At 38.4% G+C, this 22,425-nt stretch overlaps 1 protein-coding gene across 1 annotated transcript in view; it reads left to right on the forward strand.

Moving 5' to 3' along the window:
* col22a1 (collagen, type XXII, alpha 1) overlaps window positions 1-22,425 on the forward strand; it is a gene marked incomplete at both ends in the record, with an annotated part of 56,088 nt that overhangs the window by 31,645 nt on the left and 2,018 nt on the right. The window contains 46 exons of the mRNA XM_079484609.1: window positions 2,073-2,126; window positions 2,682-2,735; window positions 2,809-2,862; window positions 2,985-3,038; window positions 3,217-3,261; window positions 4,877-4,930; window positions 5,072-5,125; window positions 6,386-6,421; window positions 6,511-6,540; window positions 7,091-7,144; window positions 7,486-7,539; window positions 9,230-9,283; window positions 9,616-9,669; window positions 9,769-9,813; window positions 9,899-9,952; window positions 10,104-10,157; window positions 10,451-10,495; window positions 10,575-10,637; window positions 10,752-10,805; window positions 11,117-11,158; window positions 11,344-11,376; window positions 11,498-11,551; window positions 15,306-15,359; window positions 15,778-15,831; window positions 15,924-15,977; window positions 16,246-16,299; window positions 16,450-16,554; window positions 17,942-17,986; window positions 18,319-18,396; window positions 18,708-18,743; window positions 18,851-18,904; window positions 19,004-19,048; window positions 19,144-19,179; window positions 19,493-19,606; window positions 19,737-19,790; window positions 20,340-20,393; window positions 20,575-20,628; window positions 20,706-20,759; window positions 20,940-20,993; window positions 21,091-21,144; window positions 21,270-21,323; window positions 21,604-21,648; window positions 21,747-21,800; window positions 21,893-21,946; window positions 22,033-22,086; window positions 22,343-22,414. Coding sequence (XP_079340735.1) covers window positions 2,073-2,126; window positions 2,682-2,735; window positions 2,809-2,862; window positions 2,985-3,038; window positions 3,217-3,261; window positions 4,877-4,930; window positions 5,072-5,125; window positions 6,386-6,421; window positions 6,511-6,540; window positions 7,091-7,144; window positions 7,486-7,539; window positions 9,230-9,283; window positions 9,616-9,669; window positions 9,769-9,813; window positions 9,899-9,952; window positions 10,104-10,157; window positions 10,451-10,495; window positions 10,575-10,637; window positions 10,752-10,805; window positions 11,117-11,158; window positions 11,344-11,376; window positions 11,498-11,551; window positions 15,306-15,359; window positions 15,778-15,831; window positions 15,924-15,977; window positions 16,246-16,299; window positions 16,450-16,554; window positions 17,942-17,986; window positions 18,319-18,396; window positions 18,708-18,743; window positions 18,851-18,904; window positions 19,004-19,048; window positions 19,144-19,179; window positions 19,493-19,606; window positions 19,737-19,790; window positions 20,340-20,393; window positions 20,575-20,628; window positions 20,706-20,759; window positions 20,940-20,993; window positions 21,091-21,144; window positions 21,270-21,323; window positions 21,604-21,648; window positions 21,747-21,800; window positions 21,893-21,946; window positions 22,033-22,086; window positions 22,343-22,414 — 2,481 coding nt within the window. The remainder of the gene's footprint in view (window positions 1-2,072; window positions 2,127-2,681; window positions 2,736-2,808; window positions 2,863-2,984; window positions 3,039-3,216; window positions 3,262-4,876; window positions 4,931-5,071; window positions 5,126-6,385; window positions 6,422-6,510; window positions 6,541-7,090; window positions 7,145-7,485; window positions 7,540-9,229; window positions 9,284-9,615; window positions 9,670-9,768; window positions 9,814-9,898; window positions 9,953-10,103; window positions 10,158-10,450; window positions 10,496-10,574; window positions 10,638-10,751; window positions 10,806-11,116; window positions 11,159-11,343; window positions 11,377-11,497; window positions 11,552-15,305; window positions 15,360-15,777; window positions 15,832-15,923; window positions 15,978-16,245; window positions 16,300-16,449; window positions 16,555-17,941; window positions 17,987-18,318; window positions 18,397-18,707; window positions 18,744-18,850; window positions 18,905-19,003; window positions 19,049-19,143; window positions 19,180-19,492; window positions 19,607-19,736; window positions 19,791-20,339; window positions 20,394-20,574; window positions 20,629-20,705; window positions 20,760-20,939; window positions 20,994-21,090; window positions 21,145-21,269; window positions 21,324-21,603; window positions 21,649-21,746; window positions 21,801-21,892; window positions 21,947-22,032; window positions 22,087-22,342; window positions 22,415-22,425) is intronic.

The raw sequence follows: 22,425 nt of genomic DNA on the forward strand, positions 1-22,425 counted from the left end.
CAGTAGAAGTATCATCAGAGGATATGCAGAACAAAGTCAGTGCAGAGATCACCCACTTTCAGCAGATTTCAGAGTATGTCATAATAATCCGTCATCAGTCACGGAAGCGTAACTTTAATTATTTGTGCTTTCAAATGTTGCTCATAAATGTAATTGTAGCATTCCTATTTTGCATTGCAATATTCATAAATGCTGTGACCGGCACTTGTGTGGTGTATGTTTCGTGTAAAGTACGAAGTCTTATTTTGAGATTTCCTTTGGACTCGCTATTCAGCCCAATTTAGATGCCAGTCGACGCCCACAAACTAGAAAAATATCTGTGCATGCAAAACGGCTCGTCTGGAAACAGGAAATGTTACAGCTGTCCCATTCTGTGCTTTTATTTGTTCAAAATAATAAGACGTATTGTTGCACAGCAAATTCGCCAGAGGTTGAATGAACACTCACAGTGTATATATAATCCACACTCTCTCTTTTAACACTGGCGATAGTGTGGTTTATATATACATTGTGAGTGTTCATTTAACCTCTTTTAACACTGGCGATTTTAATGTGTGCATGAAAGACGTTCAAAATCTCATAGACATGCAGTGGGGAGGACCTGAGCCATATCTAGGTAACGCCTAGGATCTGTAAAGCAACGTTCTGGCAACCATTTATGACGTAAGCATCGTTGTGGACCGTTTTGAATAGAGAAGCACCGTTCAAGGTTGATATTATTGTGCATTATGCATGGTTAATTTCCTCTTTATTTGTGTTTGTTTGTAGGCTCTTGTGTGTCGGTGCGCTTGTGTATTTATGTAACCCTGTGAGTACTCACATGTGTGTTAATGTTATTGGTCTCTTAGTCAGTAACACAGAGAGGAGTTGGCTGGTTAAACTGCATGATGCCGCAAACGCATGTTTGTGTTTGAGGTGTTTGTCTGTCTGTCTCTTTCCAACTGTCTGACATGGTCATTTTGTTAACCCTTGTTGTCTTGGCTTTGAGTGTCGAGCCCTGGCGCTCATTCAGGGTCACTGGTTCGAGTCTGGCCTGTGATTCTTTTCTACCTCTGACATGATGTACCCTCTTGTCCCACGTTCTCTTCATTGTGTTGAACCATTTTCTTTAAATTACATATATTCTATATATATACACAATTTTAATTTGCGGACATTGAAGCTTGTGAGCACGAGACATATTTACACTGTAAAGGTGGCAGAGACGATGCAACTGTGGTGGTGTTTTGTTGTATTTGCATATTTTTGTGTATTTGACTCTTTGAAGAGAACATTTATATAATAATTTTGGCATTGTCCTGGTCATTTCACCGTGAAGAAAGATTTGTCCATGTGGTTTCTTGCCATATTATAGTGTTTTTATTAGTATTATATCACTTTTATTCAAGGATGTTTGTCAATTGTTGTTTGGTTTCAACAGAGGGATGTGAACTTTGAGAGTAATTTCAGGCTTGGGTCATAAAAAGGTCATACATGCGTTTGTACTTTGCAATACTCATACTGTAGCTCCAGGAGTTTAATGGATGACATCTGAAAGTCACGAGCAAACACTTCCTCCGTATTCATTAGCGATACTTCTTGCGATCACCTGTAAACTTGGATCTGAGATTTCTTGGATCTGTGATGGTCCGGCTCTGTTATTCTGCCAGCGGCCTGAGTTGCTGGCATAGTCTCCACCGCTTCTTAAACCCTGCAGCAGAAACGTTCAAAAAAAGAAGGAATGGATGATGGTCATTGGGATGTCATTTTGTTTTCCAATGTCTCATTATGTCTCCGGATCACGTTTTAGAGAATAACAGAGTGTCCGTTTTTGGTTTGGTGGTTTGTTGATCATGTCTTCCAGGCATTTTTGATATTTTGGCGAAATGTTCTTGTTTTTTTTACTCACGGACATTTCTTCATCCACAGATGCATTAGAGGAGTTCATGATATGAGGTTAAATTAACAAAATTATAGGACTTCACACTCATTGAGCCCTGCAATTGTGCGGTTTCAGATACACACGTGGCCGTGTCCAGACGTCATGTGCAACTGTTACAAAGACTTTGCTGATGTTTTCCTCCTCTCCACAGGGGGACAGAGGTGAGCAGGGTGAACCCGGACCCAGAGGAAACAGGGGAGAGAGAGTAAGAAACAATAAACAGCTGATTTTGGGTCTATCAGATCACCATATTGTGAAGGATACCCTATGAAAACTTTAGTTACTCATTGTCAAATATGACTTGTGTCAGTCTAGATCCCTCCTTTCTGTCAGCCTACTCTGATCTGATTGGTCAGATGGTCTAGTCTGTGATTGGTCTTCCATGTAAAGTGCGCAAATAGAACGTAGGCGGTCATTACATCAAGTGACGCAAATCTGACACGCAACTGAAATTAGAGCGACAGACGACTCGTTCGCGTGATTCAGAGTCGCGACTCGTTTTTTTCTTCTCAAGCTTTGTTATTCGTTCACTTTCAGCTTTACGACTCAGCAGACTGCTCACACTCTCACACAGCAACATTACACACTTCCTGAAATGTTATTTCAAGGACATTGAAATCCTCACTCTTTAAAGTCTCAGATTCTTTAAAAGCATTCCTTTTATTTCATATTTATTGAATCCTATGATAAGATTTGGATGTGCTGATGTTGCATGAAATGTTTTTCTTTTGTAACATCTTGGTCTCTTGTTTTATTTCAGGGTTTAGATGGTTTATCGGGTTTGGCTGGGAAGAATGGCGATAAAGGAGAGAGAGTGAGTAACAGTGCACTGATCGTGTTCTGTAAGTGGTTTTGATCCCTTATGTCTTGTTTGTGTTCATAAACAGGGTGAGCGAGGAGGTACAGGTGAAGCTGGGTTACCTGGACCCCTCGGACCAAAGGTAAATCAATGTTTAGAATTAATAATCACATTGCCTCTTAGTATTAAATAGATTTGAATTGATTTTTGTGAACCATTGTTTAATTCTGAACCTTATTTTGTATTTTTAACCTGTTTTTTCAGGGTATCCACGGTGATTCTGGTCCTCAAGGAAAGCCAGGTCCTCAGGGGGTCTCTGTAAGTACGGCAAAACCGAAACGTACTGAAAGTTTATCGCTGCCTTTGTCGTACTACATTTACATTTACATTTATCCATTTGGCAGATGCTTTATATTACTACGGCTGTGCAGATCTGCACAGAATGTGTTTCTCCGCCGCGTCTTAAACATCTAACAAGTGTGTTTTCTTTCGTCAGGGCAGCGCAGGAATTAAAGGAGAAAAGGGATTGTCTGGAGATCGGGTAAGAATGATTGACAGCTGTCTATCAAACCAATATCTTTTCATACATTTTACATCAAAGAAAACGTAGCTCTCCAGAATTGGAGAATTCTAGTTCATTATTGAGATAAAAATTTCCATTGCCCGAGCCATATCGATACATCAGAATATAACTGAAACATGCGTCTGGGTTCTTTTAACACGGTCCAGTAAGAACACACTGGAAAGCACTTAGAAACGTCCACAAAAGCAGCTCAAATTTTCCCCAGAACATGTACAATGGACTTAAGTCTGTCATTACATCTCAAGTACATTCATTCCAGGGCCCGAGACAACATTTCTGGTTGAGGTTGTTTGTTCCGTGCATCTGAATAACTTGAACCGAACCCAAATTGGTCATTGTACCATCCAGGCTTGAACACTACACAGGGAACATTCATGTGAGCGAGTGTAATAACTCAAACAGATGTCGTGGTGTTGATGCAGACTCCATATTTCCTGTCATGTGTGGGCGAAGAGACGGATTTCAGAATAGTTTCACACAGCACATACCTGGGGCCAGTTGCATCTTAACAACTATTTCACAGCAAGTAGTTAGTAATCTTTTTTTAATATTTATAGACCAATCTACATCTTATGTAACTGACTTGAAGAAGTTATGTCTTGAAGAAAGAAATCAGATGTAAGAGTAGTCTAAGCAGTTTATGCAATCGGCCCCAGAATCTTTAGATTTAAACATATAGAATTTTAACGAAAGTGGAAATGTGACATTTTTACGCACTTCATCTTTGGCCGGCTTAGAGTTGCCTAGAATGATTTAGTTTTAAAGACACCTGGTTATGAAAATATATAATTTTATGTTATTTATACAAGTGTTTTTTTAAATGGTAATGTGTTAATAAGCTGATGTGAATGACTGGAGACGGGGACTAATTTGCACATTACCCATGAATATACAAAATAAAACAGTTTAAGACTTCGTTTTTAAATTTTTTTAAATAAAAAAATGCCGTTTAGCCATAATCAAGGATGAGTTTTGAGGTATAATCCACTGGCCTGAAATAAATAGATTTAGATTTTGGAATAAGTAAATGATTTTTTTTTGTGCTGTATAGGAAATATTGGATTATGCTGTTGGGAGTATTGCCTTTCATTTGAACAGCAATGGCCACGACTTAAAAAGAAATATTTCAAACCAACTCATTTACCATCTGGTATATACCGTCTGGTATCTGGTATATAAATTGTGGAGAATAAGTTTCTGACCTAAAACAGGAGGGTTGGCAGACCGCATGCACTGTATTGACCATTTGTCAAAACATTCACATTACAGTCGTTTTTTCGGACACCCATTTGGTTTAAGACAAAAAACACCTGTGCAGACAAGCACATCATTTAAGAAAAATATACTGTGAAACTGGAATTTTGAAGAAAGGACAATCCTTTCAACTTGTCATTTTCTTTGATGGAGAGATTTGATCACAGATGCAAAAGAACGCACATGAACTATTATAATGCTTTTACGAGATGTTCTTTGTGAAATACGAGCGGTATTCTGACATTTGCAGCAGTATATAATCATGCAGTACATACAGTATATATTTTTATTGCGTTATGCCTCTTCATATGTTGTTTAGGGTGATCCAGGTCTTGATGGGTTTCCAGGAAAACCTGGAGTTCCAGGAAAAGATGTGAGTATTTACAGAGCTCTGTAATGTATTATTTATCATCTTGTGAGCTTTATGCAGAATGAAAGCGCCAAGCAAACATCGGCATGTCAAGTGTACCGAGGTCAAAAGAGTTCTTTCAAAGTTGTTTTTCTCTGTAAACAGGGTCTCAGAGGGCTGACCGGTGCTCCGGGTACAAGTGGAGTCAAGGGAGAAAAGGTAGAAAGACTGAAATTCTGAAATTCAAAGGGTGCAGATTTCAGTTCAATTTCTTTTTGTCACCAGCTCTACCCTGTTTTGCACAGGATACAACATACGGTGAAATGTAGACCTGATTTGCTTAGACCTCTTACAGAAAATAGTATATAAAAAAAGAGACGATAACAATAAGAATAGACATAATAACATAAATAAATAGGTTATGATATGAATCCGAAGTTATAAAGCCTGGTATGGGGCAGGCAACTGTGTTCTGCTTTCAGGAAGTGTCAACGTACATTTATCTTTATAGGAAGCACCAACAGGTGCTTCAGAACTGTTGGCTGCTAACATTATTCCAAAATATCTCTCTTTGTGTTTAACCGAACAAAGAAATGTTTAAATGTCTGACAGGGTGAGTAATTCATGACAGAATTTGCATTTTAAATGAATGCAAAGAGTAGTTGATAGTCTTATTTAATTAACACTGCATATAGATAGTACAGCTGCTTTGTAACTTTGAAAATTGTAAAAAGCGCTATATAAATAAAGCTGACTTGACTTGACTTGACTAGTGAAAATAGGAAGCGCATTAGATCTGCTAGAGCTGCAGCTCTTAAAGGGGCGGTGTTCTTAAACATACTGCTGTGACTCAGGTCACTAATGTTAATCAAAAAACTAAAGAATGTGACTTTTTTTAGCTTTGATGAGAATTCTTCTGTATTTCGTGTATTTAGCAGTAAATTGTTTGAGAACTTGATTTATTTTCTGTATATTTCCTACCTGTTAGACAGTCACACTTATTATAATTGGTTTGATTCGTATGAAAAAATGATATATTTATTAAACACATCAGCTGTAAAGCCATCAATATTAGACAGGGTTTAAATATGCCGATCCCGTCCTAGGCTGAGGCACGGCACGTTGGCGGTCTCGCTCGGCTCCGTGTCAGTGTGCGGCTCTTGTTGTGTTAAGAATGGCACTCCGTCGTGCCCCAGTATTGTTCTCAAGTTCTTATTTACTTTGTTTCTTCATTTACATTGATAATCGTGGAAAAACTGATCTAGTATTGAAACCATGCTTGTAAAAGCGGCATATTCAGACATTCACTGAGTGCGCAAAGAGATCCATCTCTGCGTGTGTCAGTCGCACACTGTTTATTCGCTGATAAACGTATTTCACTAAAAGAATTCAGTTAAGTTTAAGTTAAATCCTGCCCATCGTCCATCAGGAGTAGACTTTATTTATTGGCACTTTATAATGGTTTGTTTTATTTGACAGGGAGAGACAGGACTTCCTGGAAAGCCTGGAGATGCGGTAATACCTTTAGTACTAATTCACTGAATAATGACTGAATTGATCCGGTTTTGTCTGTGTTCCTTATGGTCTGATCTGTGTTTCCACAGGTTCAACTGGACGGCCTGAAGGGGGAAACTGTAAGTATACGGTCTGTCAGGAAAACCTCGACTTCACTTCCTTTGAGCCTACTTTGTCACTTAAAAGGATTGTTCACCCAAAAATGAAAATGTTGTCACGGATTACTCACTCACTAGTGATACCTCTCTAAGATTTCTATGAACACGGAGAATGATGTTTGGATGAATGCTTGTAATCCCCTTGGTTCATCCTATTAAAAAAAAAAGATCTCACCCCCCATTTGCTGCCATAGTAGGGAAAATAAATACCATGGGAGCCAATAGGGGATGAGATTTGTTTGGTTGCTGACATTCTTCCGAATATCTTCCTTTGTGTTTAGCAGAACAAAGAACTTTATACAGGTTTGGAACAACCTGTGGGTGAGTAAATGAAGACAGATTTATACGTCTTTGGGTGAACTATTCCTTTAATGGAGGATTGTTTTTGCAGTTAAAAGGTCTGGTTGATTCTCAGGAAACACAATGATAAAATACCATTTAAATCAGTTTGGATAAAAATGTATTGCTTTGGTGTAATGTAAGGGTTATCTTAATTCTGTGTTTATTTCAGGGCACCCCTGGTCTTCGAGGACCCCCTGGAGCAGACGGCCCCCCTGGACCTCCTGTAAGATCAAAGTCTTTCTTTTATAGTTTTATTTAATTAACACTGCATATTGGAATTTATAGTCCGTCTGATATTTGACCTGTGTTTTGACTTTCATAACCTTTTATCTTTTGCTTATAGTCAATGTTTTCTTGTACAGCTGCTTTGTAACAATGAAAATCGCTATAAATAAAGCTGACTTGACTTTCTTCTGTGATTTTAATGTTGACTTTTTTTCAACATCATCATTTTTATGTGATCTGATTAATTATGTAAAACGAACGATTTGATCTTAGCGTGATTTTTCCAGTTATTGGTGTTCCTTCAGTTTTAAGTTGTTTATTGTTTGTTTTATCTCTCAGGGCCCACCCGGACCCCAAGGTTTGCCCGGAGTGTCTGGCGAGAACGGACAAAGGGTAAAGCCTTTCTTTTTCATTAGTAAAACCTTCACCTGTGCATCTTTAATGGCGACGTTCTTGAACATCATCCGTGGTTACCATAGCGACGGGAAACTGCGCATCTCAGTGCGGTCTGGTCATCGTTTGGTGTTTTAAGTGTACTGTGGGGTCGAATTAAGCGAGGATCTCATTAAGACAAAGGAAAGGAAATATTCAAAGCCGGATGCTTAAAGATGACCTCTCACCAGAGACAAGACTGCATCATTAAAAAGTTTTCACACTCCTTTGTGAGCACTCTGGCTTGCAGAATAAAACTAATATTGGCACGTAAAAACAGCCTCAAAAATATAAAAAGGAAAATAAACAAGATTAGTTATTATAAGCCTCGTGTGATTTTGAAATGGTTTGATATCTGTATGATGATCAACCTAATGTTATATTGCAGCAAAGAGAATCCAGGTTAAGTAGAGCAGGACTGAAGGATCGAGAATGATTGATGTTTTTTGGGTGAAGTGGTGTTGATGTTCTTCAGGTCTTTTCTGTCCCAGCGTGAGATGATATGGCAGCAGACAAACTCTGCAGGTGGAGCTTGAGTAAGCTTTAAATGACGCACAATTACATCTGTCCTCTTTCTCCTTTATAAATCTTTATCACTGCCGGATTTAGTCATCTGTTATTCTCTGCCCTGCAGGGAATGTTCAAGATGTTTTCTGAACATGCAGTAGTTATTCTCCACATGACATGCGTAATGCAATTTTATCTCATTTATTATATATGAAGAGTTTGGTTCCAAAATGAGTTTTTAAAATCTATCAAAAATCATAATTTTGTATTGTGCATTCCAATTAATATCAATCAAACTGCAGTTGGTTTGTTTTGATTTCGATACAGATGACTAACACAATAGAAATATGATTTCTGGTTTTGTTTATATGGAGTTATCTCGTTTTGGAACCCAACTCTTCATATATTATAGAGTATATATTATATTTTATATCCAGTATGTTGATCATTATTATCATTATATATCTTGAAACGAATATAGAACATGTTCCCTAATGAATTTATAAGAAATGTTCTCTGAAACAGTAGATATAAAGTACATGTTATTTCCAATGATGTCCATGTGAGGGCAGTGTACTTATGTATTTCCAATGGCTGTTTTTGTTGGCAGAGGTGGACATTACTCTCAAGTACATTTATAAATATCCGTGCTTTTACTTTAGAAAAATGTCACATCACTGCATTGCAAATGATCTATCAAACTTTTTACTCCACTACATTTCATAAATCAATGTTGAGTTTTTACATTTTATTGTGTACAAGCTCAATTGTGCTACTTTTACCTTTAAAAGTAGGAACGTGCTGGATTTTGTATGTACTTAAATTCTGTGTTAAAGGTTATTGTTTATTTCTGATATTACTTGAATGTAATGAATGATAACAGAAATTAGGACTGACCTATACAATTTTACTACTTCAGTGTAGTGAGCCCGCTGTAAAGTAAAACCATAAGCATCAATACGCTTCAGTAAATTATAAACAAATGTAGTCCCGTGTTAACTAAAAAACCTGACACAGACAAAGTATACAGCTTGAAAGAGCATTCATCTTTTCTTTATCATTACTTGATTATAAAACAAGTGTATATGATTTTTTCTGGTAGTACTAACTCACTTGATAATCCAGAATCACGTTTTTTCTTTAGGGTAAGAAAGGAGATGGAGGATTGCCAGGAGTCGATGGGCTTCCTGGACCACCTGTAAGTACCACACACTTGACCACCCACGATTCACAATCAAACACAACGTACAAACAGTCATCTGATCTATTCAAACTTCGGCAAAACAACCTGCACGTCAGTCACAATTAATAAGAAAGAAATGTCTGTTTGGTGGTTCAGGTGTGTTTATTTAGATTTGGGGATGTACTTGAAGATGTAGCAAGCCAGGGTTGTCGTCAGTTGTTAGTGACCTCTAGTGGTGGACTAAGGAACCACAAGGGGAATTAAAATAAAAAATCTCTTTTCGACTTTAAACCATTTTTATTTGTAACCTGTTTAAAATGGTAAATGTTCCTAATGTTTTGTTTCAGGGACCTCAGGGACCTTCTGGACCTTCTGGCAACCCGGGACTAGCAGGGTCTGCCGTGAGTTTACATAGACTAGATTTTATAAAGTGATTTATGTCTGAAACATCGTGTGAATTGAAGCGGAAAAGTGTTGTCAGCTATGTATTGTTCTGACAGGGCTTACCTGGTGAAACTGGAAAGGCAGGGAAACCAGGAGAACCAGTAAGTCACAGTGATCTCAAACTTATATACTTGAATCTGGTGCCCTACGGTAATGAAATGAATAAAATATTTTCAATTTTTTAAGGGCCTGCCAGGAAAGGATGGATTAGATGGCATCCCTGGAAATGACGGAGAGAGGGTTAGAACTCTTTTGATAAACGAAACTGTGAACTTGGTTCTTTGGTGGCAACTTCATCATTGTACAACAGTATAATGATCAGATGTGAATTTCAACTCACGTGTGTTATTGTAGTGCAGTTTGTTTTAATCCGTGTATTATTTCTGATTAGGGACAAAGAGGAGCACCTGGACAGGATGGTTTTCCTGGAAAACCAGGACCGAAGGTAATGTGTGCAACGTAAATACATGCACAACGTATAGATACTCTAGTCTTTAAATGCAGATAAAAAATATTCCTACAAAGTCGTATACACGAGGCCAGCAAAAGTGACATTTTCTTTAAATTCGTGAAAATAACATCTTTAAGAAGTCTTTAAGAAGTATCTTTAAGAAGTATCGATTCTTTAATCGATTCTGTACGGAAAGTAAACATGTAGTAAACTGTGATATTATTGACGCTTATGTTTAAAACAAACAATTGGTTTCGGCCCCTGATGTTTTTCTCTGTTGATCTCAGGGAGATGAAGGTCCTCCAGCACCCCAAGGACCTGCAGGTGAACGGGTGAGAAAAGTGAAGCCCAAATCGATCTTGACAAATTCTTTACAAACAAAACAACCATTTAGCTTGTTTTTTGTCTCAGGGAGAGCCCGGTGCAGCTGGCCGAGCAGGCCCAACGGGACCCAAAGGAGAGAGAGGAGGCCAGGTAAGTCCTGTTGAGTAGTGCACGAGTCCGATAAGATAACCAAGTCAACAAATATAGATTAAAAGAGCAAGAAAGTACACCCCGCCCGAGAGTCACTATTAATCTCTGTTATAGGGAGAAATAGGAAGAGATGGACCAACTGGGTCCAATGGAGAAAAAGGAGACAAGGTGGGAAAAATGAGCAAAAACTATTTTCTGTAACTTCTCAAAACTGCAAAGATCTTTAAATCGTAATTCAAAATGTTTTATTTGTTTGTCTTGAAAGGTTAACGTTTTTAAACCTGAATACATTTAATAGTTTATTTGTAAATGAAAACATAAGAAATAAGTCTTTGCAGACACACAAAAAATTTATGTATGGAAATATTTTCAACTGGAAATTCTTTTAATAATGTGTTAGATATTAGATGTTAAAAACATACACACGTTCCATGTGTTTTTAATGATTATTATCATAACCTTTACTTTCTTTTATACAGGGTGACATTGGTCCCAGGGGACCACCGGGAGCTCCAGGGAATGTGAGTACAGATGATCATTGATGTCAATATATCTGTGTTTTATACATATGAACACACACATTTAAAATCTCACACTCTTGGTAAATGAGAGTAGTGTTTGTTCTTTTAATTCCTTAATGTAATGATTCAGGTGAAAGTGATGAAGTCTCTTTTTCTGATCTTTGATTTGTTTGTACTCAATCGAGGTGGCGGATGTGATTCCTGAACCTGGTGAACCGGTGAGTCACATGTTTCGCTTCTGTCTATTTGATCAATGCATAACTGAAAAACTGAATGAAAGATGTGAGCCTCCACATTGCTAAACAACTTTTTGAAACAACACCATCCGTTTCTCATTAGGGCAGACCGGGGGAAAAGGGAGAGAAAGGAGACCAAGGAAAACCGGGCGAGACGGTAAGACTTCAATGTGCATATCCGGACAAAAATGTCATGAAAAAAATTCCTGCAGGTGTTATTACACACCACAGGAGGCAGTAGAGGACGTATTTTGTCTTGTGTGCTGTCATGTACTTCAGAAGTGACATAGGTCATTTCTCAATTCCAAGAACGCAAAGAACGGACTTGTGTTCTAGTGGAGACCGGTCTTGCAAGGCCGCCTCGGAAGAACGAACTTGGATGGATGCGCCGCGGTGACTTCTGGCACTTAGGGGTTACGCACGTGCGCAAGGCTGCTTTCGATGCATCTTTGATATCGAGAACACATCTGCGTTCCCTGTTCTTGTGTTCTTGAGTATTGGAACGGTCTTTGACGGTTCTTGATGACGAAGAGTGAGAACATGAGGACACAAGACCGCTGAAGAGCGAATATTGAGAAATTGCCACTAGCGTGTAACGTAGTGTAACTATCAGTGTTGCATTCATAATGGAAATGATTAAAATGAAGTCATGTCATAGTAAATCCCTTGAAAACCAGAAGCCACCCGAAGGACCCTACGCACTTTATCACAGCAGACGTGAGGGCTTCATTCACATTGTGTGAAGACGCATTAATAAACTTCAAGGTCACGACATAATGATTCTTGGAAGCGAATGGAAGTTTGCTCTACCTCTCTCTCTCTCTCTCTCTCTCTCTATTAAAATAGTCTGGAGACACAGAGTGATGCATCATTTACAGAAACACAGACAAGCTTATTACAATGATGTATCTACTCGCATCTGATAAATGAGAAATGTGTGTTGAATTACTGGGGTTCTAGCGCAGCCAAACACCATCACTTCTGTCAGAGGCGGCTGAGCAGAATATTAAAAGAGATGCAGTAATATGTGATGGTTTTACTCTGAAGTGCAGTGACAGGAGATTTCATAGCTACAGAACCGGAACAAACTAAAAAAGGCTGTTTGCACGAGACTGTTTTTAACTAAAACGGAAATCTACAATAAACAGGGACGTGCACAGGGGGGTTGCTCAGGTTGCCCGGGCAACTGCCCATATGCCCTTCTCGACTCACGTTGCCCTCCGGAGGTGGAAAATAAATAAATAAAACAATGGATGCAGAATTTCACATACGTCTATATAAAAAACGCGAAAAGACTCATTCACTTCCATATTCGGGCAACTAAAGTGAAAGTCAGAAGGGGAAAGGGCAAACTCTGTTTACGTGGGTGCAGCGCTGCACGCGACCGGCACCTGAGCTGAGCCTGCATGAGCGGCCCTAGAAGGAGATTGTCGCGGTTATCGGGTGATACGCCTCAACGCCATACGTCTGGATTTCGGCCGGACAGTCCGGATTTTAAGCCCCCTGTCATGCGTCCGTGGCAGCCTCAAACCGGACACTCATTTGTCCTTTTTTTGTGCTGGATTCGTGCTGAATCAGCCTAAACAAAACCCGCTTTAGAACATTTATTGGGACGCAGCAGCACAGCTGGTCAAACAAATGATTGGCTGAATGAGGTGTCAAATAAATATCTGATATTTCATTGGTTAAAAACGTAAACAAGCCTCCACGACGTGGAAGTGGAGTCCACGTGCTGGCTTCCTCACATCATAACGGTAACTTGCTGAAACGTCAGACATAATTTATTCCGGAATGGACAAAAGAGCACAACTTTATATAAAAAAGCAGTAGAGACACTTTTCATCGCACAGGTCGCTGTGAAGTGGACGTTTGTAGTCAAGGGACATGCGACATGCCAGCACAGAGAAACAAAAGTAATCGAGCTGCAGGTACATCTTCCCTTAGGCTTAGGTCAAATATTCATTGTCAGACAATTTTTGAAAAAACAGAGTAGACTGTTTCAGAATCACTGTATCATGATACCATCGATATGATGCACAAAAATGTATTGTAGTTGTACACCAGAGTCCTATGCAATTATTCTTGCCTCACTAAATGCTGAGTGTCCTCCTTTTTGGTGTTATGGAAATGGCCACCACGTTGTCAGAAAAGGTGAGTTTGGGATGTACATCAAACGAATGATCATCATCATCATCAAGTTTTATGATTAATTAAAATCTTCATAAATCCAGGCTGAGTTTGCCACGTTTAGCCTAAATAATAAGACAGATAGCTTGCAGGCAAGTAGCCTAGGCTTTATTTTGGTAGGCAAACTAAGCTGCTGATAGTTAGTTTCTCACGTTTCGTTTTAGCAAGAAGCATGAATGATGGAAGCAATGCATCACATTCATTCTTTTATTCTAAATGGTTAAATGCCTAATTCCCATCACTATTTTGGGTATTGTTTGAAGCCAAGATGCCCACTGAAAAGAGGCGGAGTCAGGAGAGATCATTCACGGAGTCATGTTTTTCTGTGTTAAGGTGATTGAGTGCTGTATTTCAGTGTTTTACTTTATATATATATTTTAATAAAGACCCTGTTATTCTCAGTCCTTCATATAGCCTGTGAGGTTTTTCTTGGGGGGGGGTTGCCCTTTTTTCAGGTCAGAGCAACTGCCCCTCAAAATTCCTGTGCACGTCCCTGACAATAAAGTGTATTAAAACATTTGAATGGATATTTTTCATGAACTATTGCAGCGTTTATTGTAAATGAATTATCAATGTGGGTCATTCTCTCTTTAAAAATGTGTGTGCCCTCATAATCTTTAGTTAAAATCTGAAAATGCACTTCCTTCCTGTAATGACTATCCGTCTTAAATGACGTATGTTAGGAGGCTTGGGCGGAGCATCTGTTAACTCCTCCCCTTCAACGGTCAGTCTGTTGCCAGTTCTATTTAAAAATGCGACGGCTGTTTTATACGTCCAATCAAATCGCAGAGAAAGATGCAAGCCAGGCCCACTATTTTTTCATAAAAAATTCAATTTCACTCGGAAATGGGTCAAAATATAGAAGGAAAACGATCAATACTTCAGGTTTATTTCAAAACAGTGTATCCGCTATGTGCGCAAGCAACAGCGCCATCCACGGGCTTGGCATGCCTAATACATCGTTTTTATTCATTTTCCAAGATCCGTGTAAATGCTGATCGTTTTGATAACGCTGTCGTGTGCACGTGAAACTTTTCAAAACGCGAAAGAAACACTTTTCAGTTTTTTATCGTGTAAACATACTCTAGAAGTCCTGTCCCATGATGCTGACCGTAATGTGGCTTGGATCTTTGCTGGGCGTTATTACTTTTTTATTACTTACCTTTTATAGGTGAAGTTTTTTTTCTGTAATGAAACCTGTAGAAACAGGTCAAAATATCAGAAAATATGCTCTGTATTTTTTCAATCCTCAAATACTGCAAAGAAATCAAGTTCATGTTCACGTTAAAGCAATACAACAGCCATATTTGTACATGTTCAAAACATGATGTTCACAATGTATTTTTATGTGATAATATAATGCCGTGAGTCTTTCACATTGCTGAAAGGTTTGACTTTGTTCAAATTTAACAGACAAAAAATGATGATTAAATGAATTGTCTCCTATTTTTTTCCACATACATATGCTACTGGTCAAAAGTTTAAGAACACTTGAGAAAATTATTATTACTCATTTTCTCAAAAGGTCTTGATTTGAAGGTGAATCTTTAAATGTGTGATATTTATTTTGTATGCAGAAATCAAGCAAAATAAACTTTTTTTGTAAATTTGAGTTGTTTTAGAAGCATCTCGGAAAAAAGCTAATTGATAAAATGCCAAAAGAACATGCTATTATATAACTAGTTTTATTTTGGTAACAGTCTTGAAATCTCTGATATTTTCAGGGTCTAAGAGGGCTTCCTGGAGAGCAAGGATTCAAAGGACCGTCAGGACCGCCGGTAAACCGCATAACTTCTCTGTGCTATACTTTAAACTTTACTGGAAGGGGATTTGATAAAATATTAGATTTTTCAAAGAAACATACTTCCTTACAGTAGTTACAATAGTTCTCAACGATGTTTCTCTTATACGATTAGTTCGTATAAAACGCTCTGGCATGAGCAAACAACAAAAATGCTCATATACACTCACATGTTTTCTGAAACTAAACCATGACTCTACCCTTTAACTCTATAATGTAGCGCCGGATGACCAGAAAGCGATTCATTTTAATAACACATTGAAACATTGATGTCTCAGTTTCCATGAGAGTGGTGTACACATACGTTTTTTAATATGTTTGAACTTTGGATAAAAGCCTAACATTGAATGTATGTGATGTTATCTGTGAACAATCTAATCTTTGTTCTTGCTCAGGGGCCTAATGGTGATGCAGGTGATAAAGGGGAAGCCGGGAGAAATGGAGACTCAGTGAGTTTTTCACCTGGTCATAAATAATTTCTTTATTGTGGTTTTGTAGATCTTTCTCATTGTCACTTCTTTATTTGTTACTGTCTTTGTAGGGTCCACCAGGATTGACGGGCCCTCAGGGTCCCTCTGGGTTGCCAGGCAATGTGGTATATTCCAAAATCCATCTTTCTATTTGCATAAATTACTTTTTTCTGGTTCCAAATTTTTTATTTACTATTCAAGTACAGTGACATTTAAAGTACGGTCCTTATGTCTGATGATGCATTTCGTTCTATTGACGGAAAGGGGAAGTCTTAAGTATTATTTTATCCACCTGGATTCTTCCCTTTTCAATCATATAAATTCTCATAAAAATGGTTTGATGGATTAACAAAAGGCAACACCGTAAAGTAAAGAACATTGCGTGTTTTCCAGGGTATTCCAGGCAGTATTGGTCCACCTGGTATTGCTGGACAGAGAGGGGAGAAGGTGAGAAAATTACACTCATTGATGACAGAAAGGTTTATTAAGGGACTAAAACTGATTTAGCTTTTTCAAAACCACTTGTTGTGCACATTTGATAGTTTATCTCTCATAGATATGTTTCTGTTTTGCATATTAACATCTTTATCTCAACAGGGTGATGCAGGCAGAGATGGCCCCCCTGGACCACAGGGTCCAATCGGTGCTCCCGGTTTAAGAGGAGAAATCGGTTTAACAGGAAAGAGCAAAGAAGGACCAAAGGTAGAACATTCATTGTGTGATTCTTCACTATGATAAAGACAATTCTATTTAAAACCAGTGCCGTTCACATCCGGAATTGTAAATTTTCTGTCTGAACAGGAATCCAGTCACCATTTCAGTGGTAGACCTTTTTTAAATCATTTTGACGTCATTTCAACAGAAAACTGTGTTTAGGATGACCGTACATAATCCCTGATGATTGAACAACTAGCATTAAAAATAAATGTTTTTTTGTGCTTTGTTTTACGGTTTCCCGCCATCGAAGTGTAAAATGAAGTTAAACGTTTAATAATGGTCACATAGCGTGCACATATTGTGCCGTGGAGAAGTGTTAATGATGTTTACGCTAACTTTTCATTTTGTTGTGCTGATTGTGGTTAAAAGCCCTGAAACGTGGAGAATGAAAGCAGCTCACATTAACTTAATGAGTCAGTGGGCCGGCGGCTGCAGGTGTGATGGAGAACTGTGTTTGTTTTATAGAAACGCACAAGAGTATCATACAGCTGCATTATGCACACACGTGCATGTCTGAGCTCATTGTAGAGGATGCTTGCTGTAGGCCCATGGTTGTTTTCATGATTGTCTACTCTAAAAGAGGATTTAGTTTCCTGTGGTACTGTTTTAAAATGTTTACATGCTGCTTTAAGGTAATGTCGAACAACTAAAAACAAAAAATGTGTTTAGACCACCTCAGAAAACGATTGGGGTTTGAATGGCATCGGGTCGAGTACATTTTCAATTTTTGCATGAACTCTCCGTAATTTACGATGGGTTAAAAATGTAAAACAGTTTATATAGTGTTTCACTTTATTGTAATTGTTTTTTTAACAATTTATAAAAATAGTTCTTATTATATCCTAAAATAACGTGGTTAAAAATTTTATAGAATTTAAAAACGTTTTATAGTTATGAGGTTTGTTTAAGTGTGCTATTAGTATACTTTTTAAAGTAAAAAAAAATTAATAAAAGTATACTTTCAGTCTATTTCAAATGCACTTTTTAGAAAAGCGTAATTGTAAAATTGCAAAAACACACTCTAGCTTTTAAAAAATAGCGCTCAAAGTTTACTAACGTTACGCTTTACTGACATTATACTTCAAAGTTTAGTTTTACACGCTAAAAATTTTACCCCAATAGTATGAAAATAGTTTTCTTACAAGTATACTTATATAAGTACTGATACTGAAGTGTACTACATATACTAACATTACTCAAACTTTTCCTTAAGTACACTTAGTAAATGAACTTGAAATATACTTATTTTTTGAAAGGAGAAGTAGAAATCTGAATTTGAGTCATAGAGAGAAGAAATGACAGAAGGATCAAACGAATGAGAGAAATGGAGAAAGTAGCAGCACAAGAGTAATTGATGCTTCTGTAATGACAGGGTGACACGGGACCTCCGGGTCCAGCTGGACCTCCAGGACTGAAGGTAAGTAGTGAAAGATCTTTTCTGTTTTATTTTAAATTCTCTTGTAAAAAAGTCTTTCATCAGCATTATCTGCTGTCTCTGGGCCATTCTATGTTATGAGCAGGTGTGTGTTCCCCAAGGGCGAAACGCTGAATAGCTGAATTTTATTTATGTGATGGTTTTACTGAAATTTCAGACGACCATAAAAGCACAAGCATTTTCCAGAAAACGTGCCAGATGTGTATTCGCCTGCCACTGTGCTGTTTTCATGACTACATCAGTAGGAACTGGATCATAAAACAGATTTCAGTGTGTCATGGAATGGCTAATTTCTACTTGATGCATTGTTTAAGGGTTTGCCCGGTACACCGGGAATGCAGGGGATGCCCGGAGCCAGAGGACCACCAGGAGAGGGGACCACCGGACCCCCAGTATGATGAAATACACATGCAAACACTTGTTATATTAGCAAAGATATATAATTATTTTCATGATATATACTCCAAACCTATCAAAAAACAAAACATGATATGACTAAAGGTATTTATACCTTGTATACCTGACGTGTTTTGTACTATTACTCTTTGTATTGCTCCCCGTCGCTTTGGATAAAAGCATCTGCTAAATGACTAAATGTAAATGTAAATGTTTTATGTTGTGGTATTCACATATATAGCAAAACAAGTGCACGCACTCACATTTGTTTATTTCATAGCTGTTTTCTATTGTGTCTGTTTTTCAGGGTCCTCCTGGTTCTCCAGGGCCGACTGGAGCTGCGGTAACCAATCTTTAAAAATGAATAACTGTATTAATATTAATATCAAGATGTGACAGATGCTGACGATAAACTCTTAAGTGACACAGTATGCTGTGTTTGATATGTAGGGTTTAAGAGGACCTACGGGTGTGACCGGACCACAGGGTCCCGCAGGACACAACGTAAGATTGAGTTTAGTTTGTTTTCTTCCTTTATTTCCCTGCGGTGTGAACATTGTTTGAATGACAGATGTGCTTGTTTGTGTGTGTATTTTTTCACAGGGTTTGCCTGGAAGAACTGGAGAAAAGGGTTCTCCTGGAGAACCTGTAAGTGACAGCCATCAATCATTTGAATAATATATGAGGTGTTAGATGTTTAAAAAACTCATTGATTTTTATTCTTTTGTTAATAACATTTTTAGGGAAAAGCTGCGGATCTTTCCGATCTAAATCTGAAGGTAACATCCGTCCATTTTTCATCCATCTATTGATCTATCTATCTATCTATCTATCTATCTATCTATCTATCTATCTATCTATCTATCTATCTATCTATCTATCTATCTATCTATCTATCTATCTATCTATCTATCTATCTATCTATCTATCTATCTATCTATCTATCTATCTATCTATCTATCTATCTATCTATCTATCTATCTATCTATCTATCTATCTATCTATCTATCTATCTATCTATCTATCTATCTATCTATCGTGCATATCCCCATCATCTCTTCATTTATTTCAAACTGCTTCTCTCTCTTCCAGGACATATGTCGAGATTGTCCTCCAGGACCGGCTGGACCTCCGGGTATCCCAGGAGCACCGGGAGAAAAAGGTCACACTGGACCACCTGGTAAAAACGGTCAAGACGGTTATCAGGTAAGATGGCTCTTACAGTCCGAGATGGAATCGTGCAGAGATTTCATTGAAGTTCAAGCCACAAAATACTAAACTGCTACATTTATGCTTTTACGATTATCATTGTATACATTTGACTGGTTTTTTGCAGGGGCTACCGGGACCAACTGGACCTTCAGGACCGCTTGGTGCTGATGGCGCCAAGGTTACAAACACACAGAAATACAGATCTCAAAAATTTCTATTCTTGAGGACCATGGTCAGTGGTTCTCAAACTTTTGTTGTAAGGCCCCTTTTGTGTAGGATGCATCCCTTTGCGGCCCCCCCACATAAAGACTTATAATCTTAAATTTAGAATTTAACCAAAAACATATTCAGATATACTGTACAATGCTGTAACATCAATTGTTTTTATTTTGATGTTTGATTGCACAGAATTTATGATAAGTTTCTATATTTCATAAAATGCCACATATGTGGCGCCCCCTGGATGCATTTTGGGTCCCCCCTCAGTGGGCCACGGCCCCCAGTTTGAGAACCACTGCTTTATTAGACGGGACAATTCATGTTTAGATAAGCGTATTGATGATACCATCAACCTATCTGGTTTCAAATTCTAAAGAGGGTACTAACAACCCATCAAGCACATATACTGCTCATATTTAAAGCATCTATTATCGTCTTCAGCAGCACATCTGAGCTCTGTGTAATCCACTTGACATGTGTTTCATAATATCTAATGTGTCCTCTACAGGGGGTCAAAGGTGACAGAGGTCCTCCAGGAGCCCCTGGAGATAAAGGAGAGAAGGTACAAAGACAATAATCATCTGAACATCAGGATCATTAGACTGTTTCGGGCTGTATTTTGTGTGTACTCCACTGTATGTATGTTGTGCCTATTTGGATGTGTTCATTAGAACTGATGTCATATTGTCCTCTTGGCATCTAAATTGCAGGTTTGTGTGTTTTCATTCTGCTTTTTTACACAGAGTGCTCCAGGACCTCCTGGTTATCCAGGGGCCGCGGGTGCAATGGGTCCACCAGTGAGTATTCAAAAAATCACTTTCAACAACAGGCTTGACGTCTTCTGTAACGCTTCACTTTTTTAATCTATTTCCAGGGTAATGATGGAAACCCAGGGCCTGTTGGACCACCGGGTGCACCCGGAGAAAAGGTCAGAACACAGATGTTACTTTTTTTACTGACAGCAACCATTCAGAACACCTTAGCACCTGCATAGCAACGGCTACAGCATCCTCGCAAAGCCGTGATGAGTTCTGCGAGTTCATCACTACACACATTATTTTTCAATTTATTTATAACCTATAACTTGTATATAAATGATTTTTACCAGGGTAAAGAGGGTCTAACGGGAATTCAGGGACCCCCGGGACTTCCAGGTCTGATGGTGTGTAAATAAATTATTTTTGGGAAAACACGTATATGTAAACATATATACCTGTATATGTAAAAAAGTCTGCAATGCTTTTTTATTATTGTTGAAGGGCATGATGGGTAAACCCGGAAAGGATGGCAGACCTGGAGAACAAGGAGAACCGGTATGAGCGTGATGTTCTCTTTCTGACATCACAGATTCCCCACAACAACCCACATCTGGCAAATGCTGAACTGTTATAATACAGTAGCAATAAAGAATGATAATAATTGTCTTTCCTTCTCGCAGGGCAAACAGGGTGAGCCAGGACCATCGGGTAGAGATGGACTTCGAGGACTGTCTGTGAGTGATGATCCCACCGATCAGTCCAAAAATCTATTTTCAAGTATCTTGAGAATTATTTTACTGTAAATGAATGTAAATAACATGGTTTATGAATACTTATTCTGTTTTTTCAAGTATGTAATTTAAAATCTGATTGGTTGATAGTGTTCGGTCAGATTGGAGTGTTGGTCAGCGAGGGTGTTGTTCAGAGCCTTTTGAATATCATTGTCACACCTGATTCTATGGCTGTATGATAGTCATGTAAGGTTTCACATAGTTATATTTTGAATGTTCCTAGGGTTTCAAAGGTCATAGAGGAGAACCAGGACCTTCAGGTTCAAAGGTCTGTCACTTCCTTTTGATATTCATGCCCATAGACACTTCTCACCCGATTGATGCACCATAAACACGAATTGTTAAAGATGATGTCATTTTTAATAGGGCGAGGACGGGAAGCAGGGCTCTCCTGGGCGTGAAGGTCCACAAGGAAAAGACGTGAGTCGACACAGAGTTCTGTTCACCTTTGTGTCAGAGGTCACTGTTTATCTCCACTTCGCTGATGTTTGGTTTGTTCTTTTGTCGCTCAGGGTAAAGCAGGACCACCGGGGCAAGAGGGCATACGAGGACCCAGAGGGGAACTGGTGTGAAAGTCTTTGATAAACAACTCATTCAGACACAACACAATGACTCAGAACACCTGTGTGAATATTCTGTGTTGTCTTGTTAGGGTCAACCGGGAGAACCAGGACCAGCAGGCAAACCTGGAGCTCAGGGCAATCCTGTAAGTAGGAGATGATGTTTTTCAATGTCCACAAATAAAAATAAATAACTGCCTGTGTTTACATAACGTGTTATTTACTTAAAATTCCCTTTAAGTGTACATGTGCTATTGTTAATAATCAGTAAAATAGAGAGTAATATACTTTCGTAAGCCATTTACAATCACTGGTTTTCAGTTTTCCACCACACAACTTTTTGACTTTCTAAAATATGTTGAGTTAGAATGAGAACAATTTTTTTGTTGTACTGTGTTTTAGGGTCAACCAGGGCACAAAGGTGAAGCGGGCAGCCCGGGATTACCTGGATTTTTAGGTCCTAAAGGGCCGTCGGTGAGTCAGAT

The sequence above is a fragment of the Barbatula barbatula genome (genome assembly GCF_947034865.1).
Source record: "Barbatula barbatula genome assembly, chromosome: 21".
NCBI classification, from domain to species: Eukaryota; Metazoa; Chordata; class Actinopteri; order Cypriniformes; family Nemacheilidae; genus Barbatula; species Barbatula barbatula.